This window comes from Rhododendron vialii, chromosome 9a (assembly GCF_030253575.1).
Source record: "Rhododendron vialii isolate Sample 1 chromosome 9a, ASM3025357v1".
In the NCBI taxonomy this organism is placed as follows: Eukaryota; Viridiplantae; Streptophyta; class Magnoliopsida; order Ericales; family Ericaceae; genus Rhododendron; species Rhododendron vialii.
This window is the reverse complement of record NC_080565.1, coordinates 27,747,501-27,772,611: the sequence shown is the minus strand read 5'-3', so window position 1 is coordinate 27,772,611 and position 25,111 is coordinate 27,747,501. Positions and strand designations below refer to the sequence as shown.

The window sequence follows — 25,111 nt, the reverse complement described above, 5'->3', positions numbered from 1 at the left end:
CTCCATTGATGTAGGGGAAAAACACATGTGAATGTGCATCCAGTTGGTCTCTAACTGTTCAAGCAAGAACATTGGTAGGTATACATTTGCCATGTTGGGACCACATGGGATTCATTTGTGTTACTGGCCCCACCTAAACCCCTCTCGGATCCCTTGTCAAGGTTGGATTGCAGAGAGTCGTTCATGTTGTTTTGACCGCACAAATGTGTTTTTAATGGTTCGAATTTATTGAAAGACTTGGATTACAGAGAGCCGTTCATATTATTTTGACTGCACAAATGTGTTTTGAATGGTTTGAATTTATTGAAAAGCTTTTTCTCGATACAAGTTTCTTAAAATTCCGGACCATTACTTACAGAGATAGACGATCGAGATCGCGAAAAACATGAGCGGGGTCCATCCAGGATTTTAAGTAGCTAGGGTGATGGTGTTTTCCAATGGCACTTTCAAAACCTTTGTTGAATCATCAACAACTCTCAATAATGGGGTTTTCTTGTTTTGATGGTTTCCACCATCTAATATAATAACGTATTTAAGAGGACCTTAATTATGCTTTCTTTTGTAGTTGATTGAAGTGATGCCGATATTATCGTCTTAAGATCGACCGAATCGCGATTATGGCCCACCAAATTATGCTTATCAAAGGAAAAATCAGCCAATGAGGGAAATATACAAAACAAGGATTAGTATCCTATTGCAGACATAATCCTATCATAATACAACTCCATTAACTTTCTAATCAATCTTTTGTTATCTTTTGTAATAACCATTACTTTGGAAGGATCCAAAAAGATGAAAGATAACCCCATAAAAAGTGACTTAGTTTTCAAGTTGAAATCCCCTTTTTGGGATATGTTTCAAAAGCATTTTTAATCAATCCCAAACAATGTGGGTATGACTCAAGAAGCCCCCCTCCAACGCATTCCAAGTGACAATACCTACTTCTTTTATAAAAAAAATTTAAAAAAGGTGGAGGGGTTGGGTGGAGTTAGCTTTAAGTCATGTGAAGTGACTTGTAAATATATTAAAAACCCATAATTGGATAGTCCCAACATGAAGACTATAGGCCTAGATTACAGTCTAGAATGTCTTAGGCTTTTAAAAAATTTAAAGCAGTCCAATGAATTCCCATTAGGTGCTATTGAATTTCAAAGTTGAGCAATGTTAGATATACATAAACAAGAGAAATTTAAGTAGAGAAAGGTCAATGTGTGATTCAAATTCATTTAGAAAGATCTATGAGTATCTCAAACTCATTATGGAGGGGATTTATATTTGGGTAATTCGAACAAAGCCGGAAGTTTGCTGTGCACAATTTGAGCTTTTCGTTCATTGTCGAGATGAGATCTGGACCGTCAGATGGCCAAACGGACAGACCAAATTGTGTGCGCAGCAGGCTCCCCCATTTCAATTCCAACATGGACCATCTAATAATTTTGTGGAAATTTTTTTTTTTTTGTAATACAAAGTGTCTCAGGCCAATTTGTGTAATTTTGTGACGCTTCTTGTTTCCGTCTTTTTAGTTTAAGAAACATAATTAAAGTCCCGTGAATTGAGCTAGGAGAGGGGTTTGGACTTTTGGAGGGGAGGGGGACTTTGGTCAATCAATGAGACAAAACTAAATGTGCTTTGGGTTGGCAATAAAGTAGACACTTAGACGGCTACATAAACTCTCTCCACTACATGTGATGGCAAAGGCACATTAGTTGGGGGGGGACACCTGCACATGACTAATTAAATTAACCAATTGGATTACTATATAATTAACCATCTAATTAGGCTATATAGGTTAATATTCCACTAGAGAGGATTAACCAATTGTCTTACCAATTGTTTCACAACAAGTGGATGAGTGCAACTGCAACGCATTTTCCATTAGGTAAACTTTTTTTGACATGCGGCGTGTAAAAATGATTGTCCACATCATCGGCTCATAACTTGTATACGGCAGTGGTTTATTTATGTTATTCAGCCTTCTGAAAAGTTGATGGCCATTATTTACCTTGTTTGAGACCCGCGCGAAATCTCACTTTGATAATAGAGTTGTAGGACTTGACATTCTAACCACTCCCGTGATTAATTGACGTAATTAGATTTCGGTAAATGCATGATCAAATCATTCAAATCTTGGACTAAAACTCTAAATTTGAATGTTCAGAACTATATCTAGTTTACAATAATATATAGTTAGAGTTACTATACTTTCTTGGTCTTTTTTAGGATAGCAATTGGACTTATTAGAGTTTCTTTCTTGCACCACATAAAGAAAAAAAAAAAAAAAAATTTCTGTAAGTACTGGACTTTGAAGCTCGAATCCGTCACACCAAATGATTTTACACTCTCTGTGTAAGTGGCTTAGTGCGAAATTATCTTAAGAACCGACCAAGCCGAATCGCTTATATCCAACCCTAGCTTAAATGTATTTTTAAAGCCCATCAAGCTTTGAAATTAAACTTTCTTGTTTACAGGTTGGAGGGTGAAGTGGGGACCCACAAGTCGGCTGCCACCTGTAAACCAGTGGCACAAAGCATACATATTTACATACTTGTAACCAAACTGGGAATCTAAGCATGTATAAAGTACGATTAAGATCTATAATTATTTTAATTATCCATGTTTTGGACTTGGTCTTAGAATAAGGTTTAGGCATATCCTTTGTTAACATGATGGGCTTTCTTTAAAGCAGGGCTTCAGATAAACTGTCTTTGAATTTCCCAGGCATTTGCCCCCTTTAAAAGAATCCAATTAGGTACAGGACAATTAGTCTTACAACAGGAACCTGCAAATGACTTTGGCTCAACAGAGGTCAAGACAAAGTGGTTTGGAATTAAAGAAATGTAGTTAACCTCAAGGGGTTGGCTTGATGGTCAAGGCCTGCGACTTAAGGATTTGCTCCATTCTAAGATTTCAGATTCGAAATCTCTCGGGTGCTATCAACTCATTTTGGGCCAGTGGATACAGAACTTTGCTCAGGCTATAATCGGGACCCCGAAAGTGGATGGTGGAATGGTCCCTCAAGACTAATTGAGGTGCCTGTAATAAAATGGCCTGAATACCTGAGTTATCAAAAAATAATTTTTTTTAAAGAAATGTAGTTTGAGTGAGTTGTTTTTCATGTTTCTGTACATTTTAGTTAGGTCATCACCTTAATAATTCTTGGAAGCCATATCATGGGATCTAAGATTAATTGCCAATCTAAGTCATGGAACAGATTACCTAAGATGACGTTTTCCGTTTTATAGTATGACCCGTGATTGCACGTTAATGCAAATGTTTTCTTAATCAATCTGTCATTGAGGCATAAACAAACTGCTTGGTTGAGTAAGCATTATCTTAATGCGTAGGGTTGGGAAAGCCCAAAATACAGGTCTAATAATAAGATATGAGCCAACCTAAAAAAAATGAACATTACGCATGTATTCGAGTTGAAATATTTCGTGCATATAGGACTTGGGTATGGTGTTGTGCTCTAAAATAGCCGTTACCGATATCAGATTGAGCTAATTGCCATTACCGTATATAATCTCACATTCACTAGGCCAGATTATTTCAGTGATTCACCCTCCTCGACTTGGTTTTACCACTCTTCAGTACACTGGCTGCACAAATGCAGCAACATTTGGTGTTACTTGTTCTTGAAACAAATCAAGTGGTGATAAGTCCGGTGCGGATCATAAAACTGATTCACTCAGATTTTGATGCTGGATTTGAATGCTTTCGGTTCAGGGTATTTCGCCAGTAATCATCACTCCGGCCAGATTTGATTCAAGATCTTATAATCACGGAGACAGGGGCAGCAGAAAACGAAGAACTCAATATTACAACAAAACTCAAGGAATAAACCTATTATTGCAATCTCAAAACTATGATGTATCTGCTACAAGAAATGGGTGGGCTGACAAGCAACGCCATTAAAAAGTGAAAACAAGATATAGACACACGCACGCACACACCTTTCTGTCAATGTTTCCGTAAATAGACTACAACAAACTTTTAAAGAACCACCTGGGGGGAACCCACAATGGAGAACCAAATTAACCAAGTTAACACAAGGGCCTATCACGGGCAGAAACCGGTGGCCCAACTGTACGTATGCACGGTATGAAATTCCAAACCCCTCGAACAATGCAAGACTATCTAACCAAACCCTTTTCTTAACCCACCTTTTTATCAGATCCTTTCAGGTTAAGATTGAACCATTTCTTCCTCGAGGATTTATCCTTCCCGTCCGAGCTTCCATCTTCCCCTGGGCTCTCGGGTTTAAAATCTTCACCTGGAACTTTACTAGTACTACTGCTGCTACTAAAACTTCCGTTACTAACATGAGTGCCACTCCCGCCACTGATGACGACGGACCTGGCTATGGTGAATGAGGAGTGGATGCTGTCTCGCTGTTTCAGCAGCTCATCAACCTGTACTCCAGAGGCAGAAAATTTAATGTTCTGGAAACAAGATAATGGCTACTGTAACACAAAAACAAGCTAACTTTAATGAAATCTGATTATGAGAGGGAAAGTCGAAATTCAGCGTATAATTACTGATGACATTGAAAACAGAAACTGAACCACACTTGTGAGTTGTGACACAGATTCAGGTATCACTAAAGATTATGATCATAGGAAGAGGCATAAGATGAGTGAGATGATCACGGGCTCCAGAATGTTATGAAACCCAATTATAACAAAATTTTAAACATGAGATGTGATCAGGGTAGCTAGTGACTTGTAGAAATAAGGGACATATTTTAAATTAACAAAATTCAGTAATAAAATAATCTAGAAAAGAAAAAAGAAACACAGAAATTCAGTATCTTTAAAATGCACAAGATAAAGGCTCAATCCCTCAGTAGGTAATAGAGCATTCCTTCCGTACTTAAGAACCAAAGAGAAATAACTTCGTACTCAACACTCATCTGACATCAGTTGTGAGACCTTCAAGTAAGAAGTAGACAAGGTCCTTCACCTCCCTAAATGTCAGGCGAGTCCCTATAGAGGTGTGTGGTGGGTTTGACAGTCGTGAAACCCCTATTTGATATCCGCCATTGTGTGTGTACATGTGTATGTTATTTGTTTTTTGAGGGGACGCCATTGTTTTGGATAAGACTGGCTTTACCTTTGATCACAAGGTTGTTATATGAACGTTTAATCAGCACGGATGATACAACAGGAAAGATGTCAAGCTGTTACTGCCAGAAAATTCTATCAGATAACAAGTCTTGAGTAAACAGAACTTACAGACTGCTTTTCCTGGCTGTATCTATTGGTCACTTCCTGAAATCGTGCCAGTGCCTGCAAGACATCAGCAGAAAAGTATAAAATCAGATTTGCACTGCCAAATAAAAATAAAAAATTTCCCCAAGAAGGAAGAACTACCTTTCTGTATTCCGTCTCGAATTGGCGTAGGTCCGTTCTCTTCCTCAGAATCTGAGCCTCAATCTCCTTGAGCTTATTTGTTGTATCCTCATATGACTTTGCACATACAGCCTCGATCGTGTAGGAAGCAGTTTTAAAGAAGTTATCGCCTATGCAATAAGAGTAGAAGTTCAGTATAAGCCTATAAGGAAAGGGGCAGAAACCAATAAAGAAAAGGGGCAGATAAGCAGCATTAAAGCTGTTCAGACCATAAACAGCGAATATGTGAGTGCCAGGTTTTAGTTCCGAGACTTCACAAGGTTGAAGGCCTTCCAGCTTTTTGAAAAAAGCAGCTTCAGGGTCCTTCGCCATGGCTAACTGCAACGCCACATCGATAAACTCATTGTATGATAAGCCATGATATTATGAGACATTTTTAAGAGAAAAATGGAAGGTCCAACTTGCGTACCGCATTCACAGTGGAATCCATTCTGTACACTTGAAAATGTAAGAAATACATCCCAGCAGAAGTCACTTTACCAGTCTTCTCACTATCTTCCTGTACGCAGACACCATATAACACATTAATCCAGCCAAAAGAGGTCAATTGCAAGATTGCCAAATGCTTAAGAGAACATGAATATTGAAGACAAACTACAAAAAAATTCTTGAAATGAAAGTTGGTAACCATTAGACCCTTGATGTAAACTGATTTCTAGATAAACCTCAATATGATAAGAAGCAGAACATTAAACACAGATGGGAGCTGTTAGGAAAGCGATGAGTGCCAGGGGAGTTGGGTGGTATTTTCAGGAATGGAGAAGGAAGATGGGCCATCGGCTGCTATGGAAGATGTACATGTGCCAAGTGCTAACAGCCTTGAAGCCGAACTTTGGGATATCTACATGGGGGTACTATCATTTTGGTGAAAGGAATGAGTCAGGTGACATTGAGTCCAACTCACTTCAAGCCGTCCAACTTGTGCGCTAAGGAGGCGCTCCCAACTGCCTACAAAGAGCCTTAGTGGACAAAAATTCCACCTCAACTGTACCAACAGACAAGTCTATCAAAGTGCAGATCACTGGCTATAGTTGGAGCAGAGCAGAAGGAAGAGCTCATCATGTCTGATGGACTGTCCCTTCCCTCAGTCACGACTCACACATTTTGTGTACAAAGATGCCATGGGAAGGGGATTTTTCATGGATTAACCCTGGTTTTTTGCTGTGGTTGTTCCTGTTTTGAACTATTTCTTTCCAAAGCCAAACAACTGCTAGTGCTGATAGTCCATGCTTTGAGATAAAGGTGAACATCAAATAAACTAATTCTGAAGTGCAAGCCCAAAAGAACCGAACACCAGCAAATTGAGGTGTAGTCATTGAAGGGAGTGCAATTAATTGGTTTGAGAATTATAGCTTTGTATGATGATAGGATTGAAGAAGAAGAGAGGTTTTGCCTTGACAGAAAGAGGCAGAGATATCAAACAATTTGGGATGCAGCTCTATGAACTGGGGTGGCTAGTAGAAGTGTCACAAACGTGCCGGAGCATGCTGAATTTGTGTTTGTGTCTGACACTTTTTGTACACTGGTACAGAACCCTAATAGCCGTGTGGTGCTTCTTAGATAAACAACCACCAGCTGTTCCCTTAATTGTATCCCTTGATATCCATAAAGCCAGGTGCAGTCCCCAAATGGAAATGAGAGCATGATTCATGCCTGTCAAACTATCAATAACATGCCTATCAAGTATCAAATTAGCAATAATAATCAAACACAACTTTCTGAGTTTTCCTTTTCTTTTCCTTATTTGGAAAATCATTTCAAACAGATACAAATGATATCCTAAAGGAGAGAAAAAAGGAACTTCCGTTTTTCTCTCTTCAAAATAACACAACAAAGTCTGCAAAAAGCAATGCAAAGGGAACGTCATGTACAAGTAGAACAAAAGGAGAAACAAAAAGAAAACATTGAGAATACCTGTAAACCCAATCCATATCCACCATTGGCATCTTGTTCAAAATAAAGCAGCTGTAACATAAGTGGAAATGTTGTTTCTTAGTACTGCAGATAACAAAACACTTCAAGAGAGAGACCTTCACATCGTAAATGCACACAAGATAGTTAGCCTAATTGGTACAGTGCGATAATTTACCTTAAATTTGCTCTGAGCAGCCGAAGTGACTCTAATCACAATTCCTGACTCAGCTTGTTCCTCACTAATAGTTACACCAAAGAAGTGGGCACATTGCTTTTCTACCTGCAGTGAAACTACAGAAGAGTGAAAGGGAGTATACCGGGAAGTCTAAAAAAATATGCATTTCCCTTGACAGAGCAAATAAGGACCTTTCCACTAACTGATGTTCCAATTGGGAGAGGCCTGACTGTGACAGTTCCATTTAAAGCTTCTTCAAGGACATTAGCAGAAATAGTAGTCTTGATAGGGACACCTAGCTTGCTATAAAAAAAAGAAGTCAGTTATATAGGCCACGATAGTAAAAAGCGCCTACATTTCAAAATAAAAAACAAGAAAACAACCTGAATAATGCTGCAAACATTGTGTTAACCGTGCCAAGGTTGGAAAGATCAATCTCCATATCCATGCCCTCAGCATCAAGAGCCTGCTCATATGGCAAAATTTTAACGACTAAAATGTAGAACTAGTTCGTCAAAAAAACTTGAAAGACATAAAACTTGAAAAACGGAACTTTACTATAGCAAACAAAACGTGCTTTAAATAATTGGTGGTTGCTGACAGGTAAAAAGAAACAGCGAAATTAAATGAACTGGCTATGTTAACATTGCACATGATTCGCCGCTATAGACACGAAGGTTTAAAACTTCCATATGCACCACTATGGATACAAACATATATACGACCATCCACCAACAACTTCATCCATCTACATATCTATGCATAAACATAACAGTCAGTGTTCCAAATGGCGGCCAAGGCGGCTGCCTAGGCGCCACCCTGCCGCCACGCCTATACCCCTTGGCGTTTGATTTAGCATCCTAGGAGGCTTGGCCGTGTTTGGCGGCGGCCTTGGTGGGCGTGGTGGACTTGGCAGGCGTCGTCAGCGTCGTTGGAGGCCTTTGGCGGCCTAAAATGTGTTGTATTAAACTAAAAGGGCTTAATATGTAATTTTTACAAAATCATATATATATACTACAATTAGACAATTGCAGATTACTCCCACACCCATCCTCCAGTCGATGGAAGCCCTAGCCCCAACCCAGTGAACTCCAGGCGAGGTCCCATCGTCCATCGTCGCTGGCGTCGGTCAGTCGCCGACTCGCCAGTCTCTCTCTCTCTCTCTCTCTCTCTCTCCCTCATCTATGGCTGTTGAGTGCTGACTGTATATGTAATTGGTTCTCCTCTGTATAAAAAAATAGATTGTAGCCTTGCAAGCCTTTTAGTGTACTGTAAACAAGTTGAGTCAAAGTATCAGGTTAGAGTTCACATAAACTGCACAAAAGATTTATAAATTTAAAAAAAAAAAAAAAAACGCCAAATGGCTTGGCAGCGGGTCACCGCCCGACTAGCACCAAGCGCCATTTAGAACACTGATAACAGTCCCAACTCCCAAACAACAATGAGTGGAGGTCATACTTCCCTTGCTACCAGATGGCAGCTGAGCAGTCGGTTTGCAATCTCATTTGCTACTGTGCAAGCATAAAAGAATTGGGTGAGGCTGATCTCACGCAAAGAAATGCCACCTTAGCTAGCACTTGGATGCACTAAACAACCATCCAAGGTATTCCAGATCATCCTAAATCTCAAAATCTTTGAACAAAAGTGGCAACCATAATTGCCTACGCCCTTTAGAGAGGCCTTCTTTGTCAAGAAACTCATAAAAGGAATTGAACAACTGTTTCTATATAACTTTGCTGAAGCAGGAGTTCATAGATCACCCTCTGTGGTTAGAGATCATTGCCCCTCATACACTACCATACTAAAAAGTTATGGAAACCTTCTCCATCACTTAGATTCCCGTCTTCTTATCTTAACAGTAGTAACAACATTCGTCCTTTTCAAATGTACTTAGACCTAGTCCTTGGAGCATCCCATTGACTTTGTCAAACTGCATAGTTATAAAGGTTTCTTCCCTTTAGCTTGTAGCAAAAATTCTGTCACTGCCAAGGAATTGGAACAATTCGGAATCCATTTCAAATCAAACCAAACTAAATCTGCTGTCCTAATCAATCTGGTCAACTACATGAACCGTTTTCGGCCATTCAGATCTGTCAAAGCTTCAAGGGATAAAAGCCCTGTCAAACTTAACAATTTCACATCCTTTTCCATTACAACACCTCATGTTAATTTATGTCTTCCTTTCCGATAGCACTTCCATAAACAATTATCCTCTCTATCCTTTGTGGTCTTGCCACATACCCTTTCCCTGGCGCACTGCCCTCGAATCTACTAGTCCTCCTCAAACCCAGTGGGATAGAATTCCTTGCGAATTATAGTTTTCAACTTCTTCCGTGACAACCCAGATATGTCTTAGTATTCTCTTCTCATATATTCCAGTTTTACTAATGTATTGTTTATTTGTTGCCCAATATTCTAAAATGCCACCTATAGCATTGTTCCATTCACCTCTTAGAAAAGCCAGAAATCGGAACACCTCCAACTTTCATACTGCCATCAACTGACAATCAAGTAATTTTGAGCCAGATACAGTAGCAACTAAATCTCCGGTGGTAATCTTTTAAAAGCAAAGTCAAAAAATAGTGGGGAACCACAAGGAACACAATGCGTGCAAGTCCACCCACCTTTATAGATCAAATATTTGCTTTCTCCCAACAAGCTCCAAGAATAAGATTAAGATTAAGATTAGTTGATGCATCAAGGGGGATAGATCAGAGGATCAACTGGTAGCGAGAGGGGGAGCTGCTTGCTCCTCGAACAGTTCTTTCTAGGTTCTACGTTGATAGCTTATAAGAAGGCAATTCATAGTCAAATTTCATTTAATCCCACCAACATTTATGGTCAATAATTGTTTAAAAGTAAAGAAATAGTGCGCTTAAATTTCCAGATGGTCTACATTAGTACAGAGGTCCCCAAATTAAAACATGTGCTTCCAGATAATTCAGTAACCATTTGTATCTGAATTAACCAAATGAAGAGAGAGAGAGAGAGAGAGAGAGAGAGAGAGAGAGATGCCACTTGTCCTGCCTTCCCACACTGATTAATATTCTTCAGTCACAAAAAGGCAAGTAGTTTCATATTCCTTTTATGTTAAAGAAAAAAGATCCGCAATAGAGCTCCAGGTATGAGAATATCATAAAACTCTTAACCCAAGAATATTTAGAAAATGAGGAAGGGAGAAGATGACCTCAAACCCAGCATTATCAAATTGCCTTCTTTTCTCTGGATCAGATAAGATGCTATAAGAGTATGCAACCTCCTTGAAATGCTCTGAAGCTTCGGGATTATTAACATTTTTGTCGGGATGGTACCTGCCCATTACTTGGTCAATAGTTTGGCAAAAACATAATTCAAATATTCAGTTCCAATGCTCACTCACAATCAGAATCACCATATTAATTTGAATCATTATTATCATAACATCAACTACATGACCTGTAGTTTCAAGTCTTGCGTTAGAGTACAACTACATGAAACAAGTGTTTTGTGAATGACCCATTGGTGGTTTACTTGGTTTATTAACAGCCTCATGAACAATGGTAAGAATCGAGTCGCTGAGACCAAAATAAAATCATAACCACTGACAACCATCATGCCTTCGTAAGTTTGAGAATTATCTATCACCGTTCTTCTAAGTCCAACTTCCTCTTATGAATTTGCCTTCACCAAAGGAATTTCCTCAATCTTTGGCCATTCAGCTATGCATTATAACAACATCAGTATAAAGATTAAACCTTTGTAAAACACCGTTCAAAAAAAATTGTAAAGAGTAAAACTTTGTAAACCAACTCTGCAACTCCTACAAACCTTCATTTATTGTACTGAACAAACTAAGATGATTTGAGTTTGCAATTGAATCCAAATGCATTCAGAAGCCACAAGGATCAGGGCAGTACAAGTTGAGGAAAGCAGATTAAAATTTCAACCTACAGACTTATAAACAAAGGAAGTAATACTGAATCTTGACCATGAAACAAACTTACTTGAGAGCAAGCTTTCTATAAGCAGTTTTTATCTCTTGGTCAGTTGAATCTCTAGTAACCGATAAAACCTCATATGGGTCTCGACGAAGGGCTGGGGCCGGGGCCGGGGCCGAGGTCCCTTCCGTTTTCGAACCGCCTTCCATTTTCGAACCGCCCATCCCCCTCCTCCTCTAATCTCTCAACCCCGCTGTCCGTCTCCTCTTTCTCTCTCCAAATCTATCTAATCTCTCTATCTAGAATCTCTGCAGGTACCACACTTCTCAATTGCCAGAGTCAACCAAAAAGGCTTGTAAGCAAATCTACAATCATAGAAAATCAAGTTAACAAGAACCCATCAAAGTCAAGAAAATCAAACCAAGAACCCATCAAGATTTTCACGAAATTGAAGGCATCGGATCGGTATTTTCTTGGAATAAATGAAAAAAAGTGCAATAACAAACACAAGAAGGTGCAAGATCTAATCGAAGGAGAGAGAGCTAGGGTTTTTGAAAATTTACACGGGACAGTGGAAAGCGAGAGGGGACCAACGACAAGGTTCCACCTTTTTCTTCTTCTTCTCCTTCTTCACCTCCTCCGCGAGAGAACGGGAATTCGAATGGTGTTGTATTAGCAGATGGAATTCAGAAAAAAATAAAAATGGGAAATTCGGTTTGTTACCTCTGCTCCGTTAATTTTCTAAAAATGTCGTTTGTTTGTATTTTATAAAAGAAATTTACACAATATTTTATTGCCGAAAATGAGAATCCGATTTTTAATTACAGTAGTAGTTTGGAATCTATGGAAAAGGAAAGAAATGAATGAAAAATTAATTTCTCTTGTTTGGTTTCAGATGAAACATGATAGGAAAATAACAAAATTAAAAATTAAATACAGAAAAAAAAAATCTCTACACTTTCTTTGGAGTTTCTGTTACTTTTCTTTTCTTTTCCTTAACTTCCAAATTAGGCCTGTCAATGGGCCGGATCCAATCTGGATCCAACAAATCCGAATCTGATAAGACTCGAATTCGATAGTGGTAATTTAAATCCAAAAAATCCGGATCCAATCCAAATCCGATCAGAAAACTTTTGTACTTCAAAAAATTTAGCCAAAAAAAAAATTCCCAAAAAAAAAATTAAAATAAAAATACAACTTCTTAAACTTTTCTTTTTCAAAATAAAAAATTTACTTTTTTTTAAATAAAATAAAATAAAGTTCGATTCAGATTGATAACGGATTTAATCCGATCTGATCCGTATTTGGATTACCAGATTCGGATTATCAGATCGATGTTATCGGATTCGGATTGAATCTGAATCGGATCCGCTCCATTGACAGACCTATTCCAAATGGCATATAAAGTTACTCCATCAAACCATAAAATAGTTTAGAGACATATATTTAGAAGCCAATGTGTCACATTTGGTATATTTGGTAGCATTTCCGTATTGGCGATCGATTCCTAAAAAACCGACAGAGGAAGAAATGTAAGTGTAAAATGTGTGAAAGTTTGTGATCGTAGCATTATTGATTTGGTTAAGACCCATTATGACCCATCTCATCAGTGAGTTGGGTTTGAGTGAATTTAGACTGAATGGGTTCATGGGTTTAGGTCAATGTTGTCACCCTTAAAGTTTTAACGCGTTTAACCAAATTAGTCACAGCAAAATCATAAATAAAATAAAATAAGAAGAATTTAGATCATCAACCATGGACTGCAACCTTGGCTTCAAAAGTGGGGATGCCAAAAAAATTTGAAGGCTTATGTGGCAATTTGGCATGTTAGAATTTGACATCTCTACAAAGTCTACTCCAACCAATATGCCTAATTATTTATTTAAGGATAGTTATTAAGTTTTGGAGGGTAAAATAACCAAAAAAGAAAATTGACATCACATATCAAAATTTGACATGAGATAGGAGATGTCAAATGACTTATTTCACATGTCAATTCATCCATTTGGCATGCCATATCAGATTTGACATCTTGGGTTGGAGATAGAGAACCTTTAAAGAAGGTGGCAAATTTCTCTACTATAATTAATTTCTGTAACATAAGTGACAAATTGAAGAGACACTTGCAACAAACGCTCTCTAATGAGCTCTTCAAATTTAGATTTTTATAACTCATTTGATTTTAAGGGGCACTTTTTCCATTAAAATTGATTCATTCACCAATTGACAATAATTATTGTTATTATTATTGATGATGTGATAATTTGAAGAGTCATTTCTCTTTAAAAAAAAAAAAAACCTTTTGAACTCTTTAAATAAAATTTGATTTTAATTTTGCTACCTACTTAGTAATTATTAGAAGAGTGGAGTGTTAGCTCTTCGGTTAGAAAAGTCAACTCAATCCTTAATTTTTATATAGTATTTACTAACACATCAATGAATATCAGTGAGAACACCAAGACCAAGCTCATGAGGTATTATGATGGTAATAAGTTTACCATAAAAATACAAAGTGACCAGACAACCATTTTGGCTATTAAGTCATGTATATAGGGGTGGTTCTCTTGGTTTTTCTTCCACTGCGCGCAGTAACAAATCTGAACAATGACTTGTAGTCTTATTAACAAGAAATTAATGAAATTTCTCTGTCTGTTAAAGTAGAAAATATATAGTTTTGATCCTTTAGAAGTTATATGATCCTTTTCATTACCATTTAGTTTATCCTTCCACTGTAGCAATATTTTCAGTTGAAACTTTGTAGCAACATGAACAATTACAATGAAAATGGTGTACAACCCCTCCACACAACGATGAATGTTTGACAAGATGAATCATTAATCTAGCTAGGGATCTCAACCATCCAAAATTCCATTGACCTTCCTTGTGCTTGTGATTTGCAATTATTGGTGAATGATTCAAAAAAATGGATTAACGTGTAGAGAGTTTAATTTGAGCTGCTGAATGATTTTTCTTCTTCGATGATTTAAAATTTAATTTCATGCATTCTTCGATGATTTAAAATTTTCATACCAGCATCCATGCACCTCAATTGAATTGGTCCAGATTAAGCATCATATTCCATTTGTTTCTATTCTTCACATCCTCAATTGAACACTACATCTCTTTGTTATCAAGATACAGTATCTCATGGCTCCTAATTAAGTCCAAACTACCCACTTGTGAGAGGCAAGACACTGCTTTCACTCTCCATGGAAGTAATCTCTCCTGCTGAATTTGCGCACGAGGCCGGAGGAGAAAAGAAGAAAGGCTAATTCAAAGGCATTTCAATGGTTTCCACACTCAACATTTCCACCACTCGTGACATCGATGGTCGATCATTTTTGAATGCACCATAAGCCTATCATAACCATCTTTCTCACGTTAAACATTTCCTCTCCCACGCAATAACCTCCCAGTTCAGTTCCATTTCATTCTCTTCAATCAACTTGTGATATACCCAATCAGAAAAGTGCGCTTTACTACTCGAAGTGTTCACATCTAGTTTGACTTCGTCGCGTCATGTTCACACCAATCATCTATAGTCAGGGATGGAGGGAAATTATTATATTTTCGTATATTTAGCATAATTATGAAATTAAGTGTGCTACTACACATACACACTTGCATATATATCAAAAATATACATATAGAATTAATTTTATGTTTCAATTTCATCATATGGTGCATTTATACTTATTGGTTTTCGAACTATTTGTCTATTTAGATCGATTCTTTCTTAATTTGTACTTATTTTTAACCGTCTAAGAGCAATATTTTAAAATAACATCATTAATAAAACTATATCGATCATTCTAAAACTTGTCGATGTTCATGTAAAATATACTCTCAAATTTTATCTGAGATTTTGTACTCAATTTTTATATAATTTAAGTGAAAGTATGTTTTATATATTTTTGTAGTTTGTAATGCATGCTTTAATTGTGTACGATCTTATTGTGGTTAATTAGAAAAATAAATTTTTCCCCCTATGATTAACAAAGTGCCCCCATTAAACAACATTCTTGAATTTGTCCGTCTCTAGTGTCAGCATTCCAAAGTTATACATGTCGGATTCATAGGAAGGATTTCCAAGATTTCTCAAGAATATCTCTGGAGCAATGTAGCCAATGGGGTCCTCTTGCTCTAGTCATCGTGTAACTGCACTTTTGAATTCGATAAAACACTTTGGCCAACTCAAAATCTGAGATGTTTGGGTTGAAATTCAAGACCAGCAATAAATTTTGAGGCTTTATGTCACAATGCAGGATTCGTGAATCACAACCATCGTGCAAATACTCAATTCCATGAGCAACTCCTATCGCAATTTCAAGTAACTTTCCCAATCTTAATGAAATGCTTCTTTGAGCCATCCCAGCATAAACACAACAACGAATATCATTAACGCGATGGATCCTACAAATGGTGGCGACTTTGCTAAGGAATTTTGGTGGTTGTCTTTGTAAATCTCGAGCAGCAATGAACCGAACATGAAGCAATATCTTCCCTTGTAGACGGTGCCGTAGCTGCATTCCCCTAGTTTTTCTTCTTTATATTGCTGTATGTTGTACTATGAGTCAGAGATGGATCCATCAATGGTCATAGGGGGCACGGTCCCCGCGTTATTTCGGGTTTTTTTTAAAAAACAAAATTAAATTTTAATATTAGTTATTTTTTATTTGTTAAGAACACCTAGATATTGTATTTTGTATGGTGTGTTGTTTAGACATTTAAATACTTTAAGAATGTGTTCGTTTTGAATCTCAAAACTCAATTTCGCTTTGTGCGTACGGTCTCTCATGAGTTTTTCTTCAATTATTAATCTTATTTTTCTTTCTCTTCCTCTCCACTCATTACCCAAAAAATCTCCCTCCAAACTTAAACCAAACAAACCTATTAGAATTCCGAAACTTGAAATTTCAAAATCTTGTTGCTCATAGATCGGCCCCTGCGTTTATGACATCCTGGTTCCATCCCTAGTATGAGTAGCTCGCCACTAAGGTTGATTCTTAACTGAGTTAACTCCTTTACATTTGTTTCAGTTCCAAGCAGTCACATGGTTCTCTCTAACATTTGTACTTGAACATGATTAGTAAGAGTGTACAAGAACTAGAGCATGGAGACTCCCAGTTGCAAACCACCTAGAGAGAGAGAGGCCAATGAGGAATTAAATGCACGATATAAATAATAAAACTTGCATGACCCCAATGGGAATAAGAAAATAACGAAGCAAAATTGTTGTTTTAATTGCTAGTATTAGTTTTTGAATTAAAGGGCAGGTTACTAGCCCTGAGTTCATCCTCGAGTACATAATACTGGAGTATTTGCTTTCTCGCCAAAACAAACAAATAAAGAACACATGAAAATTGCACACACTGCCCAGCACAAGAACCGGTAAAATCAAATTCCTTGGCGCGTTCAACCACTCTCGACGGTTTAACCTCAAACGCTTACATGTTGAGAACAATTTTGTCGGCCTTCGTCTTGGGTGGGCAACTTCACCCGCGTTTGGTGAGCTATGTTGCTGGTCTTTATTGGATTTGATAATCGAAATTATTTATTTGGGACAAATCGATTTGTTCGGAGATCATGCAAAAAAATCAGCTCTACCAATTATCGGTAAGGACTTGATTCAAAAACATAATCAAATTCTCGAATATAGAACTCGACAGAGCAAAATTTAATTTTTTTTTATCAAGTACTTACTGATGTTCAATATCCAATTCAACTGAAACCTTCGGTATTTTCATAACTACCCAAAGGTATTAAATAGGATTCTAAATTAACAATGAGTTGCATGTAGTTTTAGGACGATGCTATGGTGTCGGTCATTTTGAAGACACCGTAATTTTTGACATAATTTCATCATTATGAGCATAACCAAAACCCATTACAAACATAACAGAACCCAAACAAAGCATAACCAAAGAATATCCAAAAAACCAACCAAGGTATGACCAAACCCAACCAAGGGATAACAAACAAGTTATGCCTTGTTATGGTTCTGTTATGCTTGTAATGAATTTTGGTTATGCTCATAATGGTTTTATTATGCCAAAAGTTACGGTATCCCCAAAATAACTGGGTACACCGAAGTCATTCCCGTAGTTTTATTAACAACAACAACAAATGAAGTTTCTCTATTCGCTCAAGTAGAAAAAAGACATGGTATTTTGATCATTCAAAGTCGTATGATCCTTTCTCATTACCACTTTCTTTTAATTAGTTTTAAGTTACCAAGTATCCCAAAAACTTAAACGGTTAGAAAATTCACGCAACAATGTAGGGAATGACTTCGGTGTCTCCGGTCATTTTGGGAACACTGTAACTTTTGGCATAACAAAAGCATTATGAGTATAACCAAAACCCATTACAAGCATAACAGAACCATAGTAAGGTATAACCAAAACCATAGCAAGGCATAATTTATTTGTTATGCATTGGTTGGATTTAGTTACGCCTTGGTTGGTTTTTTGGATATTCCTTAGTTATGTCTTGTTTGGGTTCTGTTATGCTTGTAATTGATTTTAATTATGCTCCTAATGGTAAAGATATGCCAAAAATTACGGTGTCTCCAAAATGACCGAGAACACCATAACATCATCCAACAATGTATATGAAGCTACGTACGTACCTAACATCCCTTCCACCGCAGTAAATTCAATGGGAACTTTGCTGCACAATTACAAGAAAAATGACAGGCGCCCATCCCATCACACCAAGATGAATCTTGACGAGATGAACCATTTATTAGTCCGCGGATCTCAAGCCATCTAACATTCGGAAATTACTTCGGTGTCCCCGGTCATTTTAAGGACACCGTAATTTTTGGAATAACAAAATCATTATGAGTATAACCAAAATATATTACAAGCATAACAGAACCATAACAAAGCATAACCAAAACCACAGTAAGGCATAACTTGTTTGTTATGCCTTGGTTGGATTTGGTTATGCCTTGATTGATTTTTTAGATATTCCTTAGTTATGTCTTGTTTGGGTTCTGTTATGCTTGTAATAGGTTTTAGTTATACTTATAATGGTAAAGTTATGTCAAAAATTACGGTGTCCCCAAAATGACCGGGGACACCATAGCATCATCCCTAACATTCCATTGATCTTCCTTGGGCTTGATGAATTTCAATTGTAGGAGACTGATTTCAACGCTTTTAAGAGTTTGAGTTGCTTGAGCTGCCAAATTTTTTTATTTTTTATTTGGACAACTTAGGTGTCCCGACTCCCGATTAGCATATGTGCACCTCAATGGAACTGGAACAAACCGAGCGCCATCTTCTACTCGTCTCCATTCTTGACATCCTTCAAAAAGGGGGACATATCCTTACAACAGTGGACCACTTCATCTTTGTCACTAGGATTTTAGTTGTCATGGCTCCTGACTACCACTTCACTTGTAAGGGGCAATTCACTAGTCTCACTCTCCAGGGACGTAATCTCCTGCTCAACATGCACACGAGGAGGAGAAAAGAAGAGAGGTTTCGGAGGCATTTCTATGGCTTCCATATCGCCGCACAACATTTCCACCACTCGCGTCATGGATGGTCGATCTTTAGGATTCATTTGGATGCACCATAAGCCTACCATAACCATCTTCCTTGCTATAAACACTTCCTCTCCCACGATAGAATCTCCACGTTCAAGATCCATTTCCTTCTCTTCAATCAACCTGTCATAAACCCAACCAGGAAAGTACGCTTCGCTGCTAGAAGTGTTCACATCTGGTTTGACTTCGACACGCTTACTCACACCAATCATCTCTAACAGCAGCATTCCAAAGCTATAAACATCCGATTTGTGAGAAGGATTCCCAAGATTTCTCAAGAATATCTCTGGAGCGATGTAGCCAATGGTTCCTCTTGCTCCAGTCATCGTAATTGCACTTCGATTTCGAGAATACACCTTTGCCAATCCAAAATCTGAGATTTTGGGGTTGAAATTCTGGTCCAGCAACACATTTTGAGGCTTTATGTCAAGATGCAAGATTCGCGAGTCGCAACCGTTGTGCAAGTACTCTATTCCATGTGCAACTCCTATTGCAATTTCAAGCAACTTCGCCAATCCTAATGAAACGCTTCTTTCCCCTTGGAACATTTGATCCCCTAGTGATTTATTGGGCATGTACTCGTAAATAAGAGCTTGCTTTGAGCCATCCCAACAGAAACCCAATAAACGAATGACATTAACGTGGTGGATCCTACCGATGGTGGTGACTTCATTAAGGAAATTTTGGCCCTTGTCTTTGTAATTCTCAAGCAATTTTACAGCAATGAGCCGACCATCAGACAATCTTCCCTTGTAGACGGTGCCATAGCCGCCTTCCCCTAGTTTTTCCTTGAACCCGGTAGTCATCTTCTTTATATCACTGTATGAGTAGTTCGTCACTAAGGTTGATTGATAGGTCTTAACAAACTCCTTCGCATTTATTTCTATTCCGGTCATATGATTCTCGCCATCATATGCTGCTGGGTTGAGGATTGCTGAAATTCTGTGTCTGTATTTGAACATGACTGGTAAAACTACAAGAAACAGAGCAGAGAGGCTTCCAGTTGCAGCACCTACAGAGAGGTTAACGACGAATTGAATTCGCGATAGAAATGACTAAAAACTTGTATGACCCCAAATTAAGAACTTATTCCAACAAATGTTATTCAGTTGATGCAAAAATAAAATCCAAACTGTTACCAAAATATAGAGGAATCTAGAAACCTTATTGATGTAAGGGTTAACAAAAATGGTAAATGTATCGATCTCAACCTTCTACAAGTTCTTTACAAGAACGAGGGGATACCTGCAATGACCTTCCATTTATTTGATTTCTTCGGTTTGCGCCTGCAAGGTGAAGGGACGGAATAAAATTATGCACTTCTTAGTACCTGGGCGATTCTACGGATATCTATAAAAACATCTAAAAAAACACATCAAATCTCAATCTCATAGTTCCTGATCAAATTTTTATGATCCGAACAGTTCAATGTACGTAGAATGTGATTTTAAGGGTGCACACAAGAAATTAGCAAAAAAATATAACCAGGAAGTGCTTGTTTTGAGTAGGTTTTAATTGAACCGTTCATCAAATCTGAGCTAAAAACTGCTCAGATCAAGCCATTCCTGGTTATTGTTTTGCTGATTTCTCGCGAGTACCCTTAAAATCACGTTCTGATCACATTGAGCGGCTTGATTCATTAAATTTTGATTGGGAACTATGAGATATTTTTATAAATGTCCTTGGAACTACCCCGACTTAGTATAACTTACTATAATAGCAAAAAACACTTTATATCACTCAGAGAAAAAGATAGGTACATTACATTGTTCTACTATATGGTACATTACATTTCATGCGAGGCCCCACTCCGGGCTCCACAAAAATTCAAAAAAATATTCATAAATTTTAAAATACTATTATTTTATGGGGTCCTGTAAAAAAATCAGTTCTAAGGCCATCCACGATGGTATAATCAAAAGTCAGTTGTTGCTAAAGTTAACAATATTTGTGCAAAAAATGACTCACAATGGTATAATCAAACTTAGCAACATCCTTAGAAATAATCAAATTTTGGGCTTTGGATAATCAAAACTAGCAACCTTTTTCAATAATCAAAATTTGTGAACCCCACACTACATAAGTTAATTGGTTCCAAAATTTATATACGCGCGTATTTCAACTAGTATTTTCTTCTTCTCTTCTTCACTTCAACCACAAATTGTTTCTCTTTCTTTTCCTCAAAAAATGAAGCTCATATTTCTCGATCATCTACAATTTAACTCATCGTTGCCGGATTAAGGTATTTCACTCTTTTTTCCCGTTTTTATTTTAGGCTGCATTCTTATGAATTTAACTTAAACTTAACTTAAATCTGAAAATTATCTTTATTTGAATTTTTTCCCATTTGTTAGTTTTGCACCAAATTTTTATGGGTTATTGATTCGTCTCAACTAGAGGAATCAGAAAAGTATTTTTTTTTTACTTTTACCCAAGTATTTTGAGAACTAATCACTTTTTAGCAAAAAAAAAAAAAGAGATTTTTTTGACTAAAAAATGGTTATTCCTTTTTTGTTCCTCCGCCTATGGTTGAGCAAATGAAGAACCTTGCCAAAAAAAAAAAAAAAAAGAAGAAGAACGTTGCATTTTTTTCCAAATTCAAGAACACGTCTGATTTTTTTTGAATGATTAAAAGAGTGGTGGATTTGTGATATAGGCTATAGAAATAGGAAGAAAAAAAAAGTTTCGGTATAATTTTGATAGATAACACCAGAAAAAACACCATATGTTCGATATATTTTTGCCAAAAAAAAAACGTAATGGAGGGAAGTGAATGACAGAAAACAGATGGGGAGAGAGAGATTGTGTGAAATTGTAGTGGACTCCTTATTTTGGTTATGGACTAGAAGTGACCATTGTAAACCTCAACATTGTTAAGCTTAGCAACCTCTTAAATGAATAATCAAAAGCTGACGTGTCAACTTTTAGTTATCCATTTTTTATTATACCACTGTGGATGGCCTAATGAATATCGATAAGTATTATTTCTCGATCCGTAGGGGCGAAACTACTCAACTGCGCAGTTTCGCCTCTACGAATTCAAAAATAATAATACTTATCAGTATTCGTTGGAGCTGATTTTTTACAAGGCCCATAAAAAAATTTTAAAATTTATAGGTATTTTTTTTGATTTTTTGTGAGGCCCGAAGTGGGCCCCACGTGAAATGTAATGTAACTATATATGTAGCGAAACAATATAGTATATGTAGCAACTCTCTTATAGCAAATAGGAGGACATGAAATTCTCTCTCGCATTGGCATTCTTTTAATGGAAACTGATCAAACTGTCGTCCAAAATTGAAGGTTGGGCAAAGCTACGAGGGCAAAAAGAGATCGTGTCCAGTTTCCTCAGAAGATTGGAGCATCATGTTCAATGCATGTGTGGGTTTTTTTTTTCAAAAACTCAATTTAATGATTGAAATCGTTATGCTGTGTTTAGATGAATTTTTGAGAAATATTTTATGAAAGTAACGATTAGAAGTAAGTAGAGGTGGCAATTTGGGACCACCTAAATGGTTCCGCCCAAACCCACTTACTTATAACACAACCCACCCATATTGTATAATGGGTTGAACTCATATCAAACACATATTTATATGAGTTTAGTGGGTTGAAAATGTGTTTAATATGGGTTGGATTTAAAAAACCCACATTAAGAAATACCAAAGATCTTGCAAACTAGTCCACGTGAAAAATTGCAAAACTGGCCCACTCCTTTCTGTTTTAGTGTTTTGTTTCAAAATCAATTTGACCCAAATTTTTGAACAAAAAATATTCTCTCTCCCGGCCCTCTCGTCTCCCCATCCTCGACGGCCCCCACCTCCACCACTTTTGGACCGTCGGACCACCACCTTCTCTCCCCGACATCCATCTCTCTCTCATAATATTTTTCAGAAAGACAAAAATAAGTAAAAAAACTGTCTATTTGATTTATTTATTTTTATTCAAAAAATTATAAGTTTCGATCATAATTTTTTATTTTTTCTATTCCTCTCGTCAAGATGAATTAATAAGTCACAAAAATTTGATACAAAATTAACAAATGCATTTTTTTTAATAAGAACAAAAAAAAATCAACTTTACTTTTTAATCCAAATCTAGCATATATACTCTTTCGATTTCATTTGGTCTTCACCGATATTTGAACAAACTCTGCGCTCTCTTTTCATTTCACTGCAACAAAAATTGTCTATCGCGCCGAAACGATTTCATCACTGAAACAACACAATTTGGCATGTGATTACACACACAAAATCAAGAGATTCAGGAAGACAAAATTTGGCATATGATCAGAATTCACATGTATGTGTTGTGGGGATTGGAAAAAAAAAAACCCAGAGAATAGCACACAAAATTCCATCATTCAACAGTTGGAATGTACTTGAAAGGGAAAAATGGTGTGATGACATCGTACATGGTGCGGGTCAGGGAGTCAAGTTGATTTTGAGTAGTATTTGAAAGGAGGGGGAAACGGGGACGGGGGAGAAGAGGAGGGGTGGGGGAATAAGGAGAACGGGTCGGGTTTGGGTTTGACTTGACCCATATTCGACCCAACCCGTTTCAACTCATTTACTATTTGACCCATATTTGACTCGCGACCCGTTTCAACCCACGCCAGACCCGTCCATTTGTTACATCTAGTATTAAAGATAATGAGTGGGGGGAGAGAGAGAGAGAGAGAGAGAGAGAGAGAGAAATGAGAATAATGATTGAAGATAGGAGTAATGAGTGAAGAGTAATGATTGAAAGTAAGGATAATCAATGTTTTTTTAAGTTGGAAAAAAATCTCCAAATCTTGATCCAAACAAGACATTACTTTTTAAAATCCGTTGAGAACACTAATCAAGCAAAACTTCATATTCTATCGAATATTGATCCAAAAACCAAAGGATGCAAACGAAGCGAGCCAAATTTGAACTTGAATAAAGCCCAAATCTTCGATCTCAAGTTCAATCAATATTTGGTAACTCGATTCGAGTTCATACACACAAACTGAGCGATGACCAACCCTTGCTTTACTCTTTTATTGGAACAAGCCAAAAGACCTTTCTAAATGAAAGGAGCCTTAACAAGCTGAGATCAACGGAGCAATGTTTTAAAAATCGGACCGAACCGGCCGGTTTGACCAATTGGCCCATCAACCGAACCTTGCTTTGGTCTGGATGAACCCCAGAACCACTTTGTTTGGAGAACCGGCCTTAAAATTGAGAACCGTTCAAATCCAACGGTTGAACCGCCAACCCAGAGAATCGGATTCACTGAACCGAACCGATAAACTTTTGGACTAAACTTTTAACATCACTGTTGCACCTTAGTGGTACAGCTGGCGCGCGTGAAGCACAAATGGCCTCCCGTCTCCTACGTAATGTATCGGCCGTGTGAAGTGGAGTATTTAGAGCATCTCCAATCCATCTCTGAAAGTCTAAAATAGAGAATGGATGTGACATATTAAAGAGAGATTTTGTAATTTATTTCCATTTTTTCCACTTTATGAGAAAATTTAGGAAGAACCTATCTTACTTTTTAGATATTTGAATCTCTAAATTGTCTTTGGTTTCAAATATAGAGACTCTAATCTCAGTTGGAAACCCAAATATCTAAAAAGTACGATGCGTCCCTCCTATATTCTCTATTTTGGAGGTTTAGAGATAGGTTAGAGATGCTCTTCTTTTTTTTTACCAAAGATAAACTGCATATATATAACATAAATGAACATTACAAACACGTTAATGCCACCCTAGCTCCAACATGGACAGCTTTAATGTCCAGTCTGGAAACCTTAACAACTTTTACAGCACTAAACTTAGAACACAAAGCACAGAAATTAGAGAGAACAGCGTAATTGGCTCTCTGCCGATGGATTGGAACCAAACATATCCAGAATGCATTAGCTCAACTCTGCATCTTTTCATTCCAAATAATAATGAATATCTATATTTTTTCTATACATTTATTTTTTTATATGGTCATTTTAATTGTATATTTTTAATATATTATAATTATGACATCACAGTTCGATTCCGGTTCGATCATAGTTGAACCGGTGACCCACTCCGAATAATAATGAATATCTATATTTTTTCTATACATTTATTTTTTATATGCTCATTTTAATTGTATATTTTTAATATATTAT

The 25,111-nt window shown here is 37.2% G+C and overlaps 3 protein-coding genes across 3 annotated transcripts in view; all 3 read right to left on the bottom strand.

Moving 5' to 3' along the window:
* Positions 1-3,830: 3,830 nt before the first annotated feature.
* LOC131300737 (chaperone protein dnaJ 15-like) lies at positions 3,831-12,176 on the bottom strand. Its single transcript, XM_058326704.1, has 12 exons — positions 11,983-12,176; positions 11,484-11,782; positions 10,688-10,811; positions 7,884-7,966; positions 7,692-7,803; positions 7,501-7,605; positions 7,326-7,376; positions 5,821-5,910; positions 5,621-5,729; positions 5,373-5,521; positions 5,235-5,288; positions 3,831-4,412 (listed from the first exon to the last, which is right to left on the bottom strand). The coding sequence occupies exons 2-12, from the start codon at positions 11,639-11,641 to the stop codon at positions 4,155-4,157; spliced, it is 1,293 nt and encodes a 430-aa protein (XP_058182687.1). The 5' UTR covers positions 11,642-11,782; positions 11,983-12,176; the 3' UTR covers positions 3,831-4,154.
* Positions 12,177-15,490: 3,314 nt separating this feature from the next.
* Positions 15,491-15,946, bottom strand: LOC131299762 (rust resistance kinase Lr10-like). The gene has a single exon (XM_058325340.1). It carries the CDS (start codon positions 15,944-15,946, stop codon positions 15,491-15,493), a length of 456 nt encoding a protein of 151 aa, XP_058181323.1.
* Positions 15,947-18,616: 2,670 nt separating this feature from the next.
* Positions 18,617-25,111, bottom strand: part of LOC131301478 (rust resistance kinase Lr10-like) — a 6,980-nt gene continuing 485 nt past the window's right edge. Inside the window, exons 2-3 of the mRNA XM_058327799.1 lie at positions 20,221-20,261; positions 18,617-19,987 (exon numbers count right to left, since the gene is read on the bottom strand). Coding sequence (XP_058183782.1) covers positions 18,792-19,937 — 1,146 coding nt within the window. The 5' untranslated portion in view covers positions 19,938-19,987; positions 20,221-20,261 and the 3' untranslated portion in view covers positions 18,617-18,791. The remainder of the gene's footprint in view (positions 19,988-20,220; positions 20,262-25,111) is intronic.